A 22,958-nucleotide genomic window follows, 5' to 3' on the forward strand; every position below is an offset into this window, starting at 1 on the left:
AGAAATGAAAGTGAATGAGGGCGAAGTATCGGAGGTGGAAGGTGTGGTGAAGTACTCGGAGCCTGAGGCTTGCACCGAGGGTCAGGACAAAAATTTGTCTGTGACAGTAGGAGTGACGTTTTTGGAAAAAGTGGACCCTTGCCTTTTGGCTGATCCATTTTTGGTTTCAGGGTGGGTGAAAACAGAGTTGGGTACTGTGGAATCGGTGACGGTAACCAGAAGTGGTCTTGTGATAATTGTTTGTGTTTCTGCTGGTCACAGGGAGACGGTGCTCTGCTTTAAACGAATGGAGGCAAGAAATGTGAATTGTTTCGCTCTCAAGAAAAGGGCTCCATTGAAAGGAGTGATTACTGGGGTAGCAGTAAATGTAAAAGTTGACCAACTGAAGGGGAAGATTCCCGGTGTTAGTGATGCTCGTCGTTTGGTGTAGAGTGGTGACGACAGGGTGGCGAGAGTGGTGAAACAGAAGAGTCATTATCAATTTTTTTGAGTTTTGATGTTGAGTCTTTGCCGGACAAAGAGATGTTAGGATATATAAGTTATCCTGTACGAGCTTTTGTGCAGAATACATTACGTTGTTATAGGTGTCAAGCTTATGGGCATGTGGCAGCAGTGTGTAGGAGGAGGTTCCTAGGTGTGAGAAGTGTGCAGAAGGCCATGAGACAAAGGAATGTATAGCATTGGGGAAAGTAGTGTTAATTGTAGGGGTGCCGATGGGGCTAGGGATCAGAAATGTGCGAGAGAGGCAGGTTGAGGTTTCCAGGGTTAGAGTAGTGCAGAAGTTGTCATATGTTGATGCAGTGAAGAAAGTAAAGGAAGATGGGTCAGGCAGGAGGGATCCTGAGAGGACTGGTGTGAGTAGTAGATCTCTACCAGTACATATGTTTCAGTAAGATTGGATTTTTAGCATTTATAGCAATGGTTATCAACTGTACTGCAGGGATGGAACGTAAAGTCGCAGAAATTTGAGGTTGTGGTGGCAGCTGCAGGGAGGTATTTGGGTGTGAGAGACTTGTCATCAGAAGAGTTACAGGGTGTGTTAAGTGGTGACGTCCCATCCTTTCAGGTTGTTGGCCTGAGGAAATTCTAAATAGATTTAAATAGTCGAGTAGGGTGGTATTATTTTTATTGTATAAAAAGTGTGGTGTTAAATTGGTAGGGTGTTTGCTTTTTTTTTTTTTCAAGCGAGGTATAAGGGAGCTGTAATTCAGTCTAGTAGGTGGCGGTAATGCAACATATTTGATGTCAGACGCCGTTAAACCTCATCGAAGAAGAAAATGATCAAGAATGTTGGAACCTGACCAGTGGGTGTGACAGTTTATGGAAAATGGCTAGCTGGGGAAGGGCTGCTGGAGTTTTGAGAAACTTTTTGAGGAGACCTTGGTCGTACAGAGCGCTGCATCGTGCCTTGGGACCTGGCATTTTGGGGTCTCTCATTGGAAGCGGACTGATATATTATCACTATGAACCGAGCAAGAGGTTTTTTCCCTTCACCGTTCATGCCGAGGAGGAAAAGGTAACGTATATTTGGCGCAGCAGTAACTAACGTTAGCTGGATTGATATCTATGTTAGCTAGCTATAGTTAGCTAGTCAGCCACGATGTTTGACATTTTCTTGCTAGTTAGCTACCCGTCAGTGCCTGGTGAATCAGTATTTGTTCGCTACACTCGTCTACCATTATCACAACTGAATATTACAGTACACAAGTAAACAGCCCTACATAGAACGATTCGCGGAGTCCTATATAGGGCTAAAGTAAACAAGTAACGTTAGTCAGGGTTGATGAGTAACGGATTACATGTAAGGGATTACAAAAATGTTAACTGTAATCCGTGACCTTTAAAAAATATTGTAATCAGATTACCGATAGTTTTGAAAAACTAGATTACTTCGAGGATTACTTTTGAATTCTGAAAGGATGTTTGCGAAAAAAAATATTTGACACTTCTCTGTTTACTAAATGACATTCAAATAAGCATTGAAAAAAGGCGCATGTTTAAATTTGTTCCACCTGAGCGAGTCAGGCCACAATGATGACACACCAAATGTGTTTGATGGATCGGGGGTAAAGAGCAGGAATAGGCTTTTGCAGGCTACAGTTCAAGCGATGTCTTCCAATGGTTCGACTAATGTCGGCATACAAAGATGATCCAACTCGAATAAATGGAGGTAAGGGTGGCAGCAGTGGTGTAGCCTATAACTTATTATTGATATCTACATAGCACATTGACGTGGATCATACTGCTGCGCTGTCATTAGCTAATTGCGCCTTACGAATTGAGGTTGTTGTGGATGGCTGTTGAACCCAATAATGGTTGAATTCAAGAAGCTTAAACTGCTTATCAATTGAAGCCAGTGGACAGTGCGGAACCTAGCCTATGGAATACAAGTGGGTATTTTATTGCTCAATCTAAATAATTCTGATAAATAAATACAACAAATCCATAGGCCTAATGGACACGTGCTCAAACTGGCACACTTTTGATACACTTAAAAGGACAATCTGTAGTTGCTACAACCATTTTTGGACTTATCAATTATATATATATATCTCCATTGATTGTTGAAGAATATAACTTATAAATGCCTCATGAGCTTAGTTCAACTGTCACACTCCACGAGAACCCAAAATATAAGCGTGTTTTTCACCAATGTTTGTAAACATTGTAAGTCTAAACAAACACTTTATAGCCTCATAACATTGTTAAAACTATAATGTTAATATCATGGATGGTCAATCCTTGCATCCATAGCTTTGTCTATTAATCTGAGAGTGGTTACATTTCTTCAGGCCCATCCCTCAGTTTTCTTTACCAAAACAGAGGCGGGCAACCGTTTTGTTATTGTTTCATCTGAGGATTTGCCCTTTAAACAGCTGCATATTAAGATATCAGAACTTTTGTGAAATAGCACAGTTGCAAATAGAAATCAAACTGGATGGACATCAGAAATAGAGGAAGGTCAGGACTAAAAACAAGCAAAATATAACTATTGTAAAATAGAATGTGTACGTAAAATGTATATAGTATGTATAAGCTGGAAGTAGAAGCATAAGTGTTATTGTTTATTAGTTTACTCCAATTAGGGGAGGGATGGTAGGGTTTGCGGGGAACAATAAAGGAAAATATATTTTTAAAAGGTGTGTGTGCCCAAACATTTTTTATATATTTACCCCCAAAAATATATGGGGGATTGGAAATGATGCAGACAATTACATTGATGGAAGCTACAATCTATCTGCAATATTAAAGCTGATCCACCCCCTAAAAAAAAAGTGTCACCAACAAAAAGGTAAACAATAGGCCATTCATTTTCACATGTAAATAGCACTTGTCAGTAGAGCTATTTAGTTTAAACATTAACATTGATGTATCCTGCAATAGATGTAATTCAATTGGTAACATTTTTGTCTTCTAATGCCTCTTAAAGGGAAAGTAATCTAAAAGTAATGGAATTGAATCAGATTACGTTACTGAGTTTGGGTAATCCAAAAGTTACATTACTGATTACAATTTTGGACAGCTAACTGTAACGGATTACATTTAGAGTAACCTAACCAACCCTGCAAGTAGCCTATTTAAGTCTGCGTACAAATATGGTAGGTAGCTAGAAACTACGACTACTTATTTGGTGGAGTTCACCGTCGGTTGGCATCCAATATGTTGCATTACCGCCACCAACTGAAATATAGTATAAATCCATTACACATTGTGATACAAAAGGGGAAATGGGAAAAATAAAAATATGTATTACCCTACCAACTAACCCTATACTCATTAAAACCCACCACCTTATTCCACTACTTTAACCATATCTGATCCTACCCCAGGACAAGGACCTGAGAGGACAGGACACTACTACTCAACACACCCTGTAACTCTTCTGAAGTCAACTCTACTACCTCCAAGTACTTCTCTGCAACTGCGAATGCATCTATTTTCTGTGACTTATGTTCCATCTCTGCTGTACAGTTGATAAACATTGCTATGAACACTAAGAGGACAACCTTACTTAAATTTCACTCATTGGTCTCCCTCTGTTCTTGCACAGATTTACTATTCACAGGGATCCTCTCAGAATCCCTCACCATTGAGCCACCCTCCTCCTTTCATCACTGCCTCACCATACTACATCTTCTGTACTACTCTGACCCTGGCCACCTCAACCTGTCTCTCTCGCACTGGACACCTCCAATCCCCAGCAATGTGGGCACCCATACAGTTGACACACACAGCTTTTTTTCATCGGCACTACACATTCCTCTGCCCCATGTCCTCCTACACACTTCCCACATCTTGGAATCTCCCTCCTACACACTGCTGCGACATGCTCATGATGCCTATAACACTAGTGTATTCGTCACAAAATCTCTAACAGCATCACTCCAACAGTTGAAGTCGGAAGTTTACATACACCTTAGCCAAATACATTTCAACTCAGTTTTTCACATTTCCTGACATTTAATCCTAGTAAGAATTCCCTGTTTTATGTCAGTTAGGATCACCACTTTATTTTAAGAATGTGAAATGTCAGAATAATAGTAGAGATGATAATTTATTTCAGCTTTTATTTCTTTCATCACATTCCCAGTGGGTCAGAAGTTTACATACACTCAATTAGTATTTGGTAGCATTGCCTTTAAGTTGTTTAACTTGGGTCAAATGTTTCGGGTAGCCTTCCACAAGCTTCCCACAATAAGATGGGTGGATTTTGTCCCATTCCTCCTGACAGAGCTGGTGTAACTGAGTCAGGCTTGTCGGCCTCCAAGCTCCCACACGCTTTTTCAGTTCTGCCCCCACATTTTCTATAGGATTGAGGTCAGGGCTTTGTGATGGCCACTCCAATACCTTGACTTTGTTGTCCTTAAGCCATTTTGCCACAACTTTGGGAGTATGCTTGGGGTCATTGTCCATTTGGAAGACCCATTTGCAACCAAGCTTTAACTTCCTGACTGATGTCTTGAGATGTTGCTTCAATATATCCACATAATTTTCCATCCTCATGATGCCATCTATTTTGTGAAGTGCACCAGTCCCTCCTGCAGCAAAGCATCCCCACAACATGATGCTGCCAGCCCCGTGCTTCACGGTTGGGATTGTGTTCTTCGGCTTGCAAGCCTCCCCCGTTTTCCTCCTAACATAACGATGGTCATTATGGCCAAACAGTTCTATTTTTGTTTCATCAGACCAGAGGACATTTCTCCAAAAAGTACGATCTTTGTCCCCATGTGCAGTTGCAAACTGTAGTCATGCTTTTTTATGGCGGTTTTGGAGCAGTGGCTTCCTTGCTGAGCGGCCTTTCAGGTTATGTCGATATAGGATTTTCCCATGATGTCAAGCAGAGGCACTGAGTTTGAAGGTGGGCCTCGAAATACATCCACAGGTACTCCTCCAATTGACTCAAATGTCAATTAGCCTATCAGAAACTTCTAAAACCATGACATTTTCTGGAATTTTCCAAGCTGTATAAAGGCACAGTTAATTTAGTGTATGTAAACTTCTGACCCACTGGAATTGTGATACAGTGAATAATCTGTCTGTAAACAATTGTTGGAAAAAATTACTTGTCATACACAAAGTAGATGTCCTAACCGACTTGCCAAAACTATAGTTTTGTGGAGTGGTTGAAAAACTAGTTTCAATCACTCCAACCTAAGTGTATGTAAACTTCCAACTTCAACTGTATATCCTAACATTACTTTGTCAGATAAAGACTGAATCAAAGCTCAAAATTAACAGACTGTCACCACGCACACTGTTTCACCACGCTCCCCACCGGATCTACTTTACACCATATGGCAGGCGTCACAAACACCAGGAAACTTAAATTGCTCCACCTCCACACTTAACGCTACCCCAGAAATCACTCCCTTCAATGGTGCCCTGTACCTAAGTGCAAAGCAAGATACAGGTCTTTCCTCAAGTTGCGTTGCATGGCGGGCCTGCTCCCTCTGATCGGAAGAAACACAAACATCACAAGTCTGCTTCGGGTTACCTTCACCGACTCAACAGCACTCACCATCTTTTCCACCCAACCTGAAACCATCCATGGATCAGCCAAAAGGCCTGGTACCACCCTCTTCAAAAATCACACTTCCTCTGGACCAAACGTATCTTTATCACAACCATGTCCATCAATGCAATGCAAGGCTCGGGCCCCGAGCTCCTCACAACACCTTCTACCCCTTCCATTTCACCTCCAGAACTCAAAAATGGCATCTGGCTTACTCTATTTGTACTTGACACCAATCGTCCTCTACATACCCTCTCCCTTGTTATTGCTAGCTTCAACAGATTCAAACCCATACTCTGCCTCCCTCAGTCTGTTCAACCTCCTCTCTTTCCCTCCAATCCTCCTCCCTTAACCAATTACCCGACTCCTTTCGAAAATATTCAACTTTTCCAAGACAATCTCGTTTTAGCCTCCTCGAGAGATATGCTAAACCCTGTACTCCCTTCACTTCAAACGTGAGCAATCTGCCCAAAATGCTACTGAACGACAAGCTAGCTAACGAACTAGCCCCAATCAGCATTTGAGCCCGAAATGCTGATTGGCTGACAGCCATGGTATATCAGACCGTATACCACAAGTATTTTTACTGCTCTAGTTACGCGGGTAACCAGTTTATAAAAGCAATAAGGCTACTATGATATATGGCCAATATACCACAGCCCTTAGCCGTAGTAGATTGGTCCTATACCACCCCCCTCAGGACTTATTGCTTATATATACCACTATCCCCAACACACCCCACCATTCCTTCCCACTACTTTTGGACATTGGGGGCTTAGCCGAAAGTTACATAGCCTATAAAGGGATAACAGACAATAGGCTAACAGACATGAGCCAAGTAGAGAGTAGGTTATAAGACCTCTATGATTAATTTAATTTAGTCAGTTCTACCACTAAATTGCTCATTTTTAACAAGGTTAAATATGTTGTAGTAAAGTTCAGCTTCAGTCCACAGGAGGGCACTGTGTCACTGTCAGAAGATGTGTGCTTCAGTCAGAAAAAGGTTCTCATCTCTTTGGTCTCAGCTAGCTAGCTACAGAAACGAAACCAAGCAAATGCACTCACTGGAAATAAACACTTTTCCTGTTATCGTGACTTATATCAACATCAGTTGAGGCTGCTGATTGGAGGACGGGTCATAATAATGGCTGAAATAGAGCGAATAGAATGGCATCAAACACATAGAAATAATGTATTTGATACTATTCCGCTCTAGCCATTACCACGAGCCCATCCTCCCCAATTAAGGTGCCACCAACTTCCTGTGATCAACATCCTTACATGGTGACCCCACCGCTCACGTTACAAAATGAATGTAAACATACATGTTATTCAATCATTGCATCCAAACAGCTTGCGCGTGTCAACGAGCGTCTGCGTAGCCAGGCGCTAAGATATAACTTGGTTCTATTTGTGACGCTTGACGAGCTGAAAGTCCTGCCTCTCCCATCTCCTCATTGGTTTTTAGGAACATATTCCCATGTGGGTGATTGAAAGATGAACTGAGGTCCACACTCCAGCCCAGTTGGTGGTGGTAATGCACCTTAAAGTTGGTCGCCAACCGCCATATAAAGTCCAAAGAAGAAGAAGCCTGAAGGAGGAGATAACTAGAAACAAACTCGGTTTACCCTTTTATCTGTGGATTAATTAAAAATAACAACACAATGTTTATATCGCAGGACAAATTAGCTAACAGCAAGTTAGCTAGCTAAATTCCCATGAATGTTTAATGCTTTTCGACTTGTCCCCAAATGATTAACATAATTGTAATATAGTTGCTTCAGAGTTCGTTTTGATATTTCAACTTACGTGTCCTGATCGTGTCTGGTGTGGATAGACAAAATCAACATGCGCGAACGCACGATCTAGTCAGCATGTTAGCTTGCCCATTCACTAAATATACTGTTAAATAACTCCGACTGACACACAATAGCTTAAATTAGCCAACCCTTATGCTGAGGGAGACTAGCTAGTTAGTATGAAAGTCCAGAGAGGACATATAAATAAAACATTTATCTCATGTTGATCACAATTTATTTATTTCATGATCATGACATAATAAAAGTTGTTTTGTTGAGATCACGATAAACTCTATATATAGGAGTGGACATATTGATGATAGATTAAAAGTATGGCTGAGGCGGCAGAGCCCACGGTGGATCAGCGCATAGTGTAGCAATCAATAAAAAAAACTAAGGGATGGTACCTTTCATGCTAACATCATGCTTCTATTTGTGTTTTTGGAGCTCAGTATCAGTTTATAAATTAGAATGTTAGGAAGCCACATTGCCTCTTACCTTGAGCTAAGAGTTTGTGGGGCATTTAAGCACTTTACGACGCCTGTAAGCCAGCTCTTTTTCTCCTAGGCTGTGTGCCACCCCCAAAACCACAGCCAATCGCATGCGAGCAACAATGCCACTAACTTGCCGAATCTTGTGAGCGAGCACATTGCAATCAAAGCAGTCACAGGGTTCCTTGATGAGGTGGTTCTCGTGCATCTGGACAAATTAATGGATAATACGTGGTACTTTGAATTCATCTCATCTCGACAAAATGTTCTCGTGATCACGATTTAACAACTTTTGTTATGTAGTGATCATGAGATAAGTAAGTTGTGATCTCGACATAACGAGGGATTTATTTTATTCATATGTCCTCTCTTGACTTCTGTAAGTTAGCTATCACCAACTCTGCACACACCAAGGGGCCAGGGTTCTGGTCTAGAAGCACTGGTTTGACTGCTCCTACAGTTTTGCTTCGGTACTGCACGCCCGGCCCACGCCAACTGACGCCCGGCCCAGAAACACAATTTCCATAGACGGTCACACAGAAATCAGATTTGAAAATTCCTAATAAGACACTTTAGTCATCAACTTTGTGCACAAAACATCCATTGAATTATTCAAATAATTGTTGCTGAGGTGGATTATTATTATATATATTTTTTTAAATGCATCACTTTTTTATATTCATCCAATGTCTTCCTTGTTTTTGGATGACCAGATGACGTCGCTGCTCGTTGACGCTGACCCCTACCTTTTTGAGGGAAGAAAATTATTACTTTTTCTCTGAGCAATTTTATTAGTATAAAATAATTTCCCAATTTTTTGGGAGCATACAATATAGCTCAGAACTTGAATGATTTATTTTATACAGTAATTTTATCAAGGGTGTCAATAATTTGGGACACCACTGTATATCCATAGTAGGTAGACGGTTCTTACTAAATCGGCATCCCTTACATCACCACACCGAGCAGTGCACAAGAAAGTATTCAATCCAGTTGTTAGACCTATGTTTTCTATCTATGGGGAAATTGTGCAATCAGTAGCCTTGATAAATTGATAGCTGAAGCAAGTAAAATGTATTAACTAATTGCTGTTAGACAAATGACAGACCTTCATCCAATGTGCCACAATAGTTGGTCAGGAGTACTGACAATTCTTCTATAGTCATTACCTTATCCAATTTTCAGCTTTGCACTGCCCTTGTATTTTAGACCTTGTCCTTTTAGTGATAATGCTTCTTTCCATATTATAGTTGCTTCCAGTGTTCCAGCTGTCTGCCAGACGGATGTGCTTCAACCAGTTTGCTTCCATGACGTACAATAAGGAACTCTACATGACACCAAGGGATTTCCTCTTCTCAATCATGTTGGAGAATGTTGACCGTAAGTACAGTAGTATCAAATAATAGTGTCCATGTTGTAAAATGGCTTAGCTGGTAGAAAAGGGAATACTTCATGATGTATTGAATTGATTGGTATATGGCTACACAAGCTCCCTCTGTAAGTGTATTGAATTTTGTTCCAGGCAAGAACTGCACTTTACATAATTTTTCTTTCATCTGCTATTAGGTAAATTACCAAAGAAAGCTCTAACCAAAAAGGTGAGTGTTGTGATCGGGTTAACTCATTGTCAGAACGTGTTTTGTATTTTAGTCCTATCGTGCAATGCCATCAACATGAGCATTACAGCAAGAGAAGACTATTGGTTGTTTCTCCTTGTATAATTTATGATACTTGCAGGAGGTGGATAAAATGCTGGATGCTGCCTCACGGGTCCAGGCAGGTAACAGTCTGTTCAGAAACTTCGGAGACGATGGTACGTTTTCATGCCATGGTCAAACAGCCTCACAGGTGCTATGTGCTTCATCAATGTAAAAATATTCTGGATAGTTATACTTCAGGCAGGAAATATGTATTTGATCACTATGTGGGAGTGTCAATCTAAACAGGATAAATGAACACTCACTGAAATGTTTGTGTGATGGAGAAGGCATGTTTTGTCTTGCAGGTCTGATATCCTACACAGAGTACCTGTTCCTGTTGACTATTCTGACCAGTAAGTTATAGACCCAGAATGACATACAGTGGAAACAGCCCTCCCTTTCAATGACATGCATTTGGAACCGGCATCCTCTAATTCTTACACAACACATTTTACGTCATCTGGGTTGTGTGGATTAGGAGTGCATGTCCTTGTTTTTGAATGAAAAGCCAATTTTTTTTTGTCAATTTAAAATAACATAAAATTGATCAGAAATACAGTGTAGACATTGTTAATGTTGTAAATTACTATTGTAGCTGGAAACGGCAGATATATTTTTTATGGAATATCTACATAGGCGTACAGAGGCCCATTATCAGCAACCATCACTCCTGTTTTCCAATGGCACGTTGTGTTAGCTAATCCAAGTCTATAATTTTAAAAGGCTAATTGATCATTAGAAAACCCTTATGTTATTATGTTATGTTAGCACAGATGAAAACTGTTGTTCTGATTTAAAGAAGCAATAAAACTGGCCTTCAGATTAGTTGACAATGTTTGCACTGTATTTTTGATCAATTTGATGTTATTTTAATGGACAACATTTTTTTGCTTTTCTTTCAAAAACAAGGATGAGAGAGAGAGAGATCTACTCATTCAAGGGTTTTTATTTATTTTTACTATTTTCTTGTAGAATAATAGTGAAGATATCAAAACTATGAAACAACACATGGAATCATGTAGTAACCAAAAAGGTGTTATAAAATATATATTTTTTGAGATTCTTCAAAGTAGCCACCCTTTGCTTTGATGACAGCTTTGCACACTCTTGGCGTTCTCTCAACCAGCTTAATGAGGTAGTCACCTGGAATGCATTTCAATTAACAGGTGTGCCATGGAATTTCTTTCCTTAATGCATTTGAGCCAATCAGTTGTGTTGTGACAAGGTAGGGGTGGAATACAGAAGATATCCCTATTTGGTAAAAGACCAAGTCCATATTATGGCAAGAAACTCAAATAAGCAAAGATAAACGACAGTCCATTACTTTAAGGCATGAAGGTCAGTCAATCTGGAAAATTTCAAGAACTTTGAAAGTTTCTTCAAGTGCAGTCGCAAAAACTACCAAGCGCTATGATGAAACTGGCTCTCATGAGGACCGCCACAGGAAAGGAAGACCCAGAGTTACCTCTGCTGCAGAGGATAAGTTAACTAATTAACTGCACCTCGGATTGCAGCCCAAGTAAATGCTTCACAGAGTTCAAGTAACATACACATCTCAACATCAACTGTTCAGAGGAGACTGCGTGAATCAGGCCTTCATGGTTAATTTGCTGCAAAGAAACCACTACTAAAGGACACCAATAAGAAGAAGAGACTTGGTTGGTTAAAGAAACACGAGCAATGGACATTCGACCAGTGGAAGTCTGTCCTTTTGTCTGAGTCCAAATTTGAGATTTTTGTTTCCAACCTCCGAGTCTTTGTGAGACGAAGAGTAGGTGAATGGATGATTTCCGCATTTGTGCTTCCCACCATGAAGCAGGAGTTGTGGCTGGGCTTTGCTGGTGACACTGATTTATTTAAAATTCAAGGCACACTTAACCAGCATGGCTACCACAGCATTCTGCAGCGATACGCCATCCCATCTGGTTTGCGCTTAGTGTGATGATAATTTGTTTTTCAACAGGGCAATGACCCAACACACCTCCAGGCTGTGTAAAGGCTATTTGTGCTGCATCAGATGACCTGGCTTCCACAATCACCCGACCTCAACCCAATTAGAGATGGTTTGGGATGAGTTGGACCAAAGAGTGAAGGAAAAGCAGTGCTCAGCATATGTGGGAACTCCTTCAAAATATAGAAAAACCCTTGACTGAGTAGGTGTGTCTAAACTTTTGACTGGTACTTATCTTTTTTCTTTATTACTTTCTAACCCTACCTCCCCTAATTAGAGTGAGCTAGTGAACAACAACGCTTAGGCCTCTACTTCCAGCTTATACATATTATGGACACAGTATTTACAATAGTTCTATTTTGTTTGTTTTTACTCCATTCCTTCTTTATAATTTACATGCATTAACATGTAGTGTGTGTGCATCTATCAGGTACATGTCAGTACATATTCCACATTTCCACCTGGCCACCCCTACCCCGGTCAACAGCACTGCACCCCCCACAGCAACTCGCCCAAGCCTTCCCTATTTCTCCTTCTCCCAAATCCAGTCAGCTGATGTTCTGAAAGAGCTGCAAAATCTGGACCCCCACAAATCAGCCGGGCTAGACAATCTGGACCCTTTCTTTCTAAAATGATCTGCCGAAATTGTTGCAACCCCTATTACTAGCCTGTTCAACCTCTCTTTTGTGTCGTCTGAGATTCCCAAAGATTGGAAAGCAGCTGCGGTCATCACCCTCTTCAAAGGGGGGGACACTCTTGACCCAAACTGCTACAGACTTATATCGATCCTACCTTTCTAAGGTCTTCAAAAGCCAAGTTAACAAACAGATCACCGACCATTTCGAATCCCACCGTACCTTCTCTGCTATGCAATCTGGTTTCCGAGCTGGTCATGGGTGCACCTCAGCCACGCTCAAGGTCCTAAACGATATCTTAACCTCCATCGATAAGAAACAATACTGTGCAGCCGTATTCATTGACCTGGCCAAGGCTTTCGACTCTGTCAATCACCACATCCTCATCGGCAGACTCAACAGCCTTGGTTTCTCAAATGATTGCCTCGCCTGGTTCACCAACTACTTCTCCGACAGAGTTCAGTGTGTCAAATCTGAGGGTCTGTTTTCCGTGCCTCTGGCAGTCTCTATGGGGGTGCCACAGGGTTCAATTCTTGAGCCGACTCTTTTCTCTGTATATATCAATGATGTCGCTCTTGCTGCTGGTGAGTCTCTGATCCACCTCTACGCCGATGACACCATTCTGTATACTTCTGGCCCTTCTTTGGACACTGTGTTAACAACCCCCCAGACGAGCTTCAATGCCATACAACTCTCCTTCCGTGGCCTCCAACTGCTCTTAAATACAAGTAAAACTAAATGCATGCTCTTCAACCGATCGCTGCCCGCACCTGCACGCCCGTCCAGCATCACTACTCTGGACGGTTCGGACTTACCAGGTGTCTGGTTAGACTGTAAACTCTCCTTCCAGACTCACATAAAACATTTCCAATCCAAAGTTAAAATCTAGAATTGGCTTCCTATTTCGCAAACAAAGCATCCTTCACTCATGCTGCCAAACATAAACTCGTAAAACTGACCATCTTACCGATCCGCGACTTCGGCGATGTCATTTACAAAATAGCCTCCAACACCCTACTCAACAAATTGGATGCAGTCTATCACAGTGCCATCCGTTTTGTCACCAAAGCCCCATATACTACCCACCACTATGACCTGTACGCTCTCGTTGGCTGGCCCTCGCTTCATACTCGTCGCCAAACCCACTGGCTCCAGGTCATCTGCAAGACCCTGCTAGGTAAAGTCCCTCCTTATCTCTGCTCGCTGGTCACCATAGCTGCACCCACCCGTAGCACGCGTTCCAGCAGGTATATCTCACTTGTCACCCCCAAAGCCAATTCCTCCTTTGGCCGCCTCTCCTTCCAGTTCTCTGCTGCCAATGACTGGAACGAACTACACAAATCTCTGGAACTGGAAACACTTTTCTCCCTCACTAGCTTTAAGCACCAGCTGTCAGAGCAGCTCACAGATCACTGCACCTGTACATAACCCATCTATAAATAGCCCAAACAACTACCTCTTCCCCTACTGTAATTATTTATTTATTTTGCTCCTTTGCACCCCAGTATTTCTACTTTGCACACTCATCTACTGTCAAATCTACCATTCCAGTGTTTTAATTGCTATATTGTATTTACTTCGCCACCGTGGCCTATTTATTGCCTTTACCTCCCTTATCTAACCTCATTTTCTCACATTGTATATAGACTTATTTTTCTACAGTATTATTTACTGTGTTTGTTTTACTGCATGTGTAACTGTGTTATGTGTCGAACTGCTTTGCTTTATCTTGGCCAGGTCGCAGTTGTAAATGAGAACTTGTTCTCAACTTGCCTACCTGGTTAAATAAAGGTGAAATAAAAATAAATAAATAAAACATATAGTGGAGGCACAACATATGGGTGACAGTTGTTGACGTGTTTAGAGGGTCCCTGATTCGAGCCCAGGTTGGGGCAAGGAGAGGGACTGAAGCAACACTGTTACACAAGTACATATAGTACCACCTAGTTTCACTCAGTTTTGGAACATGTTCTTCTGTTGAGTTTTGCCTAATGAACAGGACCCTGGTTTAGTGCAGCTGTAGCCTAAAGACGTAACCAGGCAGTGCCACATTAGTGAGCTCTCATATACTTTTCTGCAAGCACCGCACAACCATGTCTTGGCGGACCAGCGCAACCATAATTGTCTCAATATTTTTGTACAGGAGCTGGCTCCTTATGGATTGCCGAGTGTCCGTTGTCCATGATATTCTCAGGACCTGCAGTTGTCTGCACATTAACTTCATTTATTGACATTGTACATTAGATTATGGTATCTATACTGTTTAGGATAGTACATTGTGTAGCCTGTTACTGTAACACATTGACTGAACCTGGGTGGTGTTCAGTTGGCACAAAACAAAAAAGGACGTCTTCAAACGGTCCAATAGAACACTCATTTTCCATTGATAGTTTTGTTGCTGTTTTCGTACTTACTGAACACACTGCCCATGTGGTAGTGTTTTGGCGACTTAACTTCCTCATTCAAAATGTTGCCCAGTCACCAACAATGTTGTGCTTGAATCATTATTTCAGGAGAGCCTGCTGTTAACCTTGTGACGTGGACAGCAATTGAAAACTAACCGCTCATCTTGTCGCTGCTTTGTTCTGTCCAAGCAGCACCTAGTGACGTTAATTTCTAACAGAAAATGCATTGTTATTTCAGAGCCACACACAGGATTTCATATAGCTTTCAAAATGCTTGATATTGATGGCAATGAGCATGTGGACAGAAAGGAGTTTCTCAAGGTATGTTTTATAATCTATATTATAAAATGTTCCTTAAAGGGCCAATCTGCAGTTCAAACAGCAAACGAGTACCACTCCACAGTTTTGGGTAAACGGCTTTGGGGTGGGACTAGAGAAATGTAACCACTCTCAAATTCATAGACAGGACTATGGATGCAAGGACTAACCATCCATGAGATCAAAATAATAGTTTTAACTATGTTTTTAAGCTATACAGTGTTATTTTACAATTGCATTGTTTATAAACAATGGAGTAAATCAAGCTTATATTTTGGGTTCTGATGGATTATTTGAACTAAGCTCATGAGGAATTTATAAGTTATATTCAAGAATCAATAGCTACATATCATTAATTTTACATTTTAAAAATGGATGTAGCAATCTCAGATTGCCCCTTTTTTAAATGTTTTATTTTATGCTTCTCAAGGAATTGATGGAATTGTATTTTTAGTATTCTGTATTCAGTCTCATGTATTGTATATCTATATAAAGTATCCACACTGCAAAATATTGCCGCCCCTTACATGGACATTACCTAATTGGAGGTTTTGACATACACGCTCCTACAATGAATGAGTACTATGGACACTTGATGCTAACGCGGAGGTACTGTTTGGCCAGTACCTTAAGTCTGTGCCACATGTTTGTTCCTCTGCACTAGTTTCTCCCACCTCAATTGGTTCCTTCTGTCAAAACATTGGCCTATTCATTCTCAGTCTGAGGTATCACATTTTACAAGGCACAGAAACTAGCTTGTAAACATACTGTATTTGCTAGTTGGCTTTAGCACAATACAGTATGCATTAGAGATCGACCGATTATGATTTTTCAATACCGATTATTGGAGGACAAAAAAAGCAGATACCGATTAATCGGACGATTTAAAAAATAAATATAAATAAATTAAATTTAAAAAAGTTAAATATATATATATATCATACACACACATTTTTGTAATAATGACAATTGCAACAATACTGAATGAACAATGAACACTTATTTTAACTTAATATAATACATAAATACACACGCACACAGCTCTGAAGTGACAATGATACTGAAGATTCTGCTTAGGAGACAAATACTCTCAACTGTTTGAATAAAAATAGAGTTTAAGTTACCTGTGATGAATGTTGAAAACAAACTTTAATTTCTATATGCAGGAAATCCTATTTTAATAATGGGCATGGTAAGAATTGACAACCAAAGTGCGAGTCATAATTCCCATGACACCTAGCAAAATCTGAAAAGCGGTTCCTTCATTTATTCCATAGGATATTTTTAGATTCACTTAAAATAAGGTCTGTGTTTCGTGTAGGCTTACATCACCGTGCCAATGTTATAACTGTGTAGATATCCATAGGACAAGGTAACTCTGATCAATATTGGCTAAATATAAGCGAAAAAACATTTGTAGAGTGGATTTATGAAAATATGTTGACAAACGTTACCTTATCCTAGTGAGATTTACACGGGTATCAAAACGTCGAGGCGGTTTAAGCCTGCACGAAACACAGACCTTATTTGAAGTAGATCAAGACATTCTCTATGGAAGACATGAACGGTAAAATAACGAAGGAACCCCTTTCAAATTCAGCCGCAAGTTATTACAGGAATTATAACGCGTCGACTATTTCTCTCTAAACCATATACCTTTGACTAATCCGGAAACTATCACCTCGAAAACAAAACGTTTATTCCGTTCCGTATTTTATCTAACGGGTGGCATCCATGAGTCTAAATATTCCTGTTACATTGCACAACCTTCAATGTTGTCATAATTACGTAAAGTTCTGGCAAATTAGTTCGCAAAGAGCCCAAACTGTTGCATATACCCTGACTCTGCGTGCATTGAACGCAAGAGAAATGACACAATTTCACCTGGTTAATATTGCCTGCTAACCTGGATTTCTTTTAGCTAAATATGCAGGTTTAAAAATATATACTTGTGTATTGATTTTAAGAAAGGCATTGATGTTTATGGTTAAGTACACATTGGAGCAATGACAGTCATTGATTGATTGTTTTTTATAAGATAAGTTTAATGCTAGCTAGCAACTTACCTTAGCTTACTGCATTCGCTAACAGGCAGGCTCCTCGTGGAGTGCATTGTAATCAATGCAAGATTGGATCCCCCGAGCTGACAAGGTTAAAAATCTGCCGTTCTGCCCCGTAGGCCGTCATTGAAAATAAGAATGTGTTCTTAACTGACTTGCCTAGTTAAATAAAGATTAAATAAAGGTGTAAAAAAAAAATCGGCGCCCGAAAATACCGATTTCCGATTGTTATGAAAACTTGAAATCGGCCCGATTAATCGGAATGGCCGATTAATCGGTCGACCTCTAGTATGCATACATGGCTACAAAAATGCCTGTGACTATACAATTTTGTACAAAACCAGTGAAAAGTTGATTCCCTAATTTAGAACAGAGGCTGGTGTGAAAATCGGCAACACTGGGAACCACAAGGGTTAGAGTTAGACCACTGTTGTGTTCCTAAAACCCACTGCATGTCTAAAAGGTGTTATCCACCTCCAATTAGATTATGGTTTGGTTTAGAAGATGAGTTCCACACCTGACAAAGTAGAGAGGATCAGCATGGATAATAATTTGGTGTGTTTGAGGGGATCAGTGTGAGCAAAGCAAGGATCACTAATCTTGATCACATAATGATTAGTAATTGGGATGCAAGGTGATTTGTAGATTAGTGATTCTGTGTGGTCCAACCACTTTGTAGTCGATCTCAAACACTCACTGTTTGCTGTTTCATACTGTTTCCACTTTTAATATTAGTGTGGGTAGTTGATAACCTTTTGACTAATGAAATGTTCTCTGTTATTGCTGACATTTCTTGGATAATTCAGATGAGTAAGAGGTATGTATGTGTTATTAGTGAGTTTAACTGAATTAGTAGTTTCCCGCATTCTGAGAACATGTGAGAGCATTTCTTAGCTAGCTTACAAGTAGTAAATGTTTTTAGCTTAATCTTCTGTTTCATCTGCATTATTATAATGCAAGGAATCATTGTTGCTGCTTTGTTTTATGATGAAGCTCAAGAAAATCATTGGGAAAAGAAAAGAGACGGTGCCTAAGGAAGGTGCCACAGACGTGGTGAGTCAACACTGAACTTTTATTTTTAAGGTGGAAATCTCATGTGACTTTTGGAAACACTTTTTTAGAATACTTTATATAGATGACATTGAATGGCCTTTGGGGAAATGCCTATTGAAAGCACTAAGGCTGGCCAACTGTCATTATACGATAAATGTAAACCGTTGTGTACGGGGCTAGAAAAATGATTGTTTACTCGTATTTCAAGCGTGATGGGGCTTGCAGTAATAACAAAGGCAGGAAGTGTTGAAACTTGATGTCATCTAAACAGAAACCAGTCGCAGAGGGGGATGATGTGAACACTACACTGCAGGCCTTCTTCTTTGGCAGGAATGGTGAAAACAAGCTTCAGTACAAGGGATTTTGCAGGTAAAATATCTGTGGGTTACCATGTAGTATCATTGGTGTTAAACGGTATAGCTACTCCCAACCTTTTCCTTGTAGGTATACCTAATCCTAGTAAAATCATGTTTTCGATACTTCGTGTAGACACTGTATGAATAGACTTCAGAGTAGAAGTGTTGATCTAGGATCATTGTTGCCTGTTAGATCATAATGAATATGGACAGGGGGAACCTGATCCTAGATCAGCACTCCTACTCTTAGACACTTTTTGAATACAGGCCCAGAACCGACCTAGTCATGTTCAGTGTCTTTACTCTGGATTTCTCCTCTAGGTTCATGGAGGACCTTCAGGCGGAGGTGCAGGAGATGGAGTTCCTGCAGTTCTCCAAGGGTATGGACACCATGCGGCGGGAGGACTTTGCCGAGTGGCTGCTGCACTACACCAACGAGGAAGCCAACGAGGCCTACTGGGAGAACATGAGGAAGAGGATCCCCGCGGGCCAGGTAAAAAAGAAAGTAATCCACCCTCGTTTCCTTGAGGTCATCACAGATCAGTAAGGGTTGTTATAGGTGAAAGCGAGGTTGCCAATTACCACCCAATTGTTTTCCCCAATCCAACAAATTCAGATATGGGGGTCACTTTTTATTGAAGGAAGGATGAAATTTCAAAATATTCGGATAGGGATAATATGCAGTCATGTCAATGTACCTTCAGGTCTAAGAAGTGAAATATATAACACATTTTGGGGGGATCTCAAGGGGTGACTGATCAATGTACGACTTGGACATTTGTCCCTTTTCTCTTGTAGAGCATCACATTTGATGAGTTCAAAGCATTCTGCCTCTTCACCAACAACCTGGAGGACTTTGCCTTCTCCGTGAAAATGATAAGTGAAGCCAACCGACCTATCGGAATGGGTAATTTTCTTATTCTACATAGTTTTTTGTAGGAAGGACATTTTGTCTGAAATATTCTGATTCTACACAGTCAAATCACTTTAAAGCAGCATTCAGCAGTTGAAACAGTAACAAAGCGCACTCCCTGCCCCTGTTTCGGTAAAAAGCTGAGGGAAGGTGCTGGAGAAATTTAACCACTCTCAAATGTATATCCAGAAGGACTGACCATCCATGATATCAACATTTTAACCATGTTTTGAGGCTATATATGTTGTAACTTTAATGGGTTACAGAGTTAATGTTTAAGTTAATTCATCGAGCTCTATCTAAAGATATTTGTAATTGTATTAGAATTTGTGTGTTGGAGATTGAGAGAACTACATACATATTTTGTACTGGTTAGTATTGAATTAGGCTTTTGACTGCAAGTTCCAGACTGCCTTGCGACAGGAAGTAGAGAGAACGCACTAGTTAAGTGCAATTGACAGGTGATTATCCTGACCTTTCCGCTGCTAGCAACTCATTATTCATTGTTCTGTAGAATCTAAAGTTTGTAACGTGAACAAGTATTATTACTAAAAGAAGCTTTCATATCAAACCCGCCATCCCGAGTCATTACTTTGAAGATAGTTATTCTATAATATAGTGTTTATTTACATTTACTTTGTTTACAAACATTGGTGTAAAACAAGCTTATTTTGGGTTCTGTTGGGGTACGACAGTTGAACTCAGTTCATGAGACATTTCTAAGTTATATTCTTCCATGGATACGTATCATAATTACTTTTTTTGTCCAATAATAGACGTAGCAACTGCTGATTGCCCTGTTAGCCAAGTACATTATCCTGATAGTTTATTTCCCTTGCATTCTCTGCAGTCCAATTTAGGCGAGCTGTGAAGATTGCCACAGGGCACGACCTCTCTGAGAACGTGCTGGACACTGTGTTCAAGATCTTTGACCTGGACGGCGATAACTGTCTGAGCCACAAGGAGTTTATCGGAGTGATGGAAGACAGAGTACTGCGCGGCTTGAAGGTACAGGGAGCATTTATCTATCAGTTGAAGCAGTCCTTTATAGCGTTATTTGGTCTTGAGACCCACGCTTAACTCTAACTTTCATGCAAGTCTCCAATTGACGTTAATAATCATTGTGATGTGAGTTGCGGTTTCTGTATGAATTGTGCTATACAAATGAAGTTGAGGCTGCATGACCTGATCGATTTGCGATGTTACTTTAAGCACAAAAAAACATTCCGAAAACCTGACGCAGCTGCTGCTCCCTCCCCATCCCTTCACGCTACTCACCTTTATGAAAACCCCAGTCTTATCAGCAACATGGTTTACAATCTGCCTCACATTTCTGAACTAAAATAATATATTTTACATTTATTTCACCTGTGCTTTTGAATATGTCCTGCATGTATTATTTTAGAACGCATGGGTGTGGTTTTATGCTGTCTGTTAACTCCCCCATCAATTGATGTAATCTATTTGGGCCTAATACAGACTAAAAAGCTTTGTGCAATGATGTAATCGTCCTAGATATGCTGTCATATCGGAGGCCTACCCTAAATTACAGGGGGGGGTGGGGAGTTAATAGCTGCTTGTAACTCCCCACCTGAGAAAGGAATATTAAATCACTATTTGGATGTTGATCATGTCGTCCACATTTTTTTGTATGTTCATCCCGGAGGTAAATGAGAATTAGGAAAAGGGGGAGGGAGGGAGCAGCAGAGATTGTGTAAAAAAATAAATAACATGTGCAGTAAAGTTGTTTAGTCCTGGGCACAGTTTGTCAAAAGTTATCTGGATTTTGCCTATCGGATAGGATTAAATGCATAGAAATAGAACGGACGAATCAGTCTTGAATGGGGACTCCCGTTCTATTTTTATGCTTTTAATCCTATCTGATAGGATAGGGCCCTGGTGATCAGGTCATGCAGCCACTCTGGGAAGCTTATTAAAGCTGCAATATGTAACTTTTTGGGCGACCCGACCAAATTCAGACATTTCAGTTCTGTCATTCGCATGGAAAGCAAGTCTAAGAAGCGGTAGATCTGTTTTATGTGTACTATTTCTATGCTCCCTGTTAAGTTTAAAAAAAAAAAATTTGTCTTTTACTTTCGGTTTTGTATACTAGCTTCAAACAGCAGAAAATACAATATTTTTGGTTATGGGAAAAATACTTCAGTTATTTTAGATGGTACAATGAATTATCTAAACAATGACTGCTTGTTTTGTCGGCAAACTATTAGAATTAAGCGAACTATTAGAATTATAGCAGAGCGATATTTGCATATTGTATCTTTAACATTTATTATGTGATGTCTGTATTTCCCCAGGTGCAACCCCAGCGCGGCATCACAAATTACTGGAAGTGTGTGAAGAGGGAGACCCTAAAGGGGGCCCAAGAGGCCCTCCGGGACACCGGAAGCCCTTTTTGAGGGGCTAGGCCATTGGATGGAGAAGCGCCTTACGAGTGTTCACTGGGTGACTCCAATGTAAAGCATTGATGGCTGACCACTAGTTGACCATTATCACTGGATATTTGTCAATGGAATATAAACATGGTCCTAATGAACTAAATCAATGTTTTTCAGGCTTTTTGTTTGTGAAAATATTATTGCCATATACAGTACAATCTATGGGTGAGATTTATTCTAATAGAAATTGGTTGTTGTGATGCTTGATACCAGTCTATGCATACAAGGCATATAAATATGAGATCTTTTTACATTTTATTGAATGTGTCATGGCACTTTTTACCCTGTTTCCCTCAAATGCAAGTGATTTGTTTACAGGTAGACATGGTTTACTGTGGTATCATCTGAAAGTTCTAAACTTCTGAGTCATATAGGTGGCAAGAGTCATGTTTGAAATATGTTTGCCTTCAACACATTGCTAAGTACAGTTGTGTTGTAATATATTGGCACCCTTGCACAATTCACTTTAATTTCTTCAATAAGTTGACATTTAAGCTTTTTGTTCACCCATGTATTTAAGAACTGCGCAGGATCCCCCAAAAATTCTGAAATTAAGATTTTTCACTACAAAGTCAAAATGGTGTGGACAAAAGTATTCAGAATTCCAATTAATTTGGTTGAAGGCAGGAGATTCTTGTTTACGGTGTAATTTTTCGCCTGTGCTTACAGGGTACAAAGCCATTCAATACGTTTTGAAAACAGAACATTCTGCTCCATTGCACTCCATTGTAAAGTGCAAGGGTGCCAATCTATTAGATCATAGCTGTGTACTTTTTTTTTTTTTATATAAATTGAGAAATGCTGCATT

General features: G+C 40.2%; 1 protein-coding gene across 1 annotated transcript; it reads left to right on the forward strand.

Moving 5' to 3' along the window:
- Positions 1 to 1,226: 1,226 nt before the first annotated feature.
- On the forward strand, positions 1,227 to 22,408 carry micu2 (mitochondrial calcium uptake 2). Its single transcript, XM_071339099.1, has 12 exons — positions 1,227 to 1,516; positions 9,554 to 9,683; positions 9,870 to 9,901; positions 10,041 to 10,116; positions 10,309 to 10,356; positions 15,233 to 15,315; positions 18,366 to 18,425; positions 18,697 to 18,794; positions 19,103 to 19,274; positions 19,580 to 19,688; positions 20,545 to 20,702; positions 22,010 to 22,408. The coding sequence occupies exons 1-12, from the start codon at positions 1,328 to 1,330 to the stop codon at positions 22,109 to 22,111; spliced, it is 1,257 nt and encodes a 418-aa protein (XP_071195200.1). The 5' UTR covers positions 1,227 to 1,327; the 3' UTR covers positions 22,112 to 22,408.
- The last annotated feature ends 550 nt before the right edge of the window (positions 22,409 to 22,958 follow it).

The sequence above is a fragment of the Salvelinus alpinus genome, chromosome 13 (genome assembly GCF_045679555.1).
Source record: "Salvelinus alpinus chromosome 13, SLU_Salpinus.1, whole genome shotgun sequence".
NCBI classification, from domain to species: Eukaryota; Metazoa; Chordata; class Actinopteri; order Salmoniformes; family Salmonidae; genus Salvelinus; species Salvelinus alpinus.

Coding starts and splice junctions, on each gene's coding strand:
- micu2 (XM_071339099.1), top strand. CDS start 1,328: ATGGCTAGCTGGGGAAGGGCTGCTGGAGTTTTGAGAAACTTTTTGAGG. Junction 15,316..18,365: donor ACAGAAAGGAGTTTCTCAAG/GTATGTTTTATA, acceptor TTTATGATGAAG/CTCAAGAAAATCATTGGGAA. Junction 19,275..19,579: donor AGAGGATCCCCGCGGGCCAG/GTAAAAAAGAAA, acceptor TTTCTCTTGTAG/AGCATCACATTTGATGAGTT.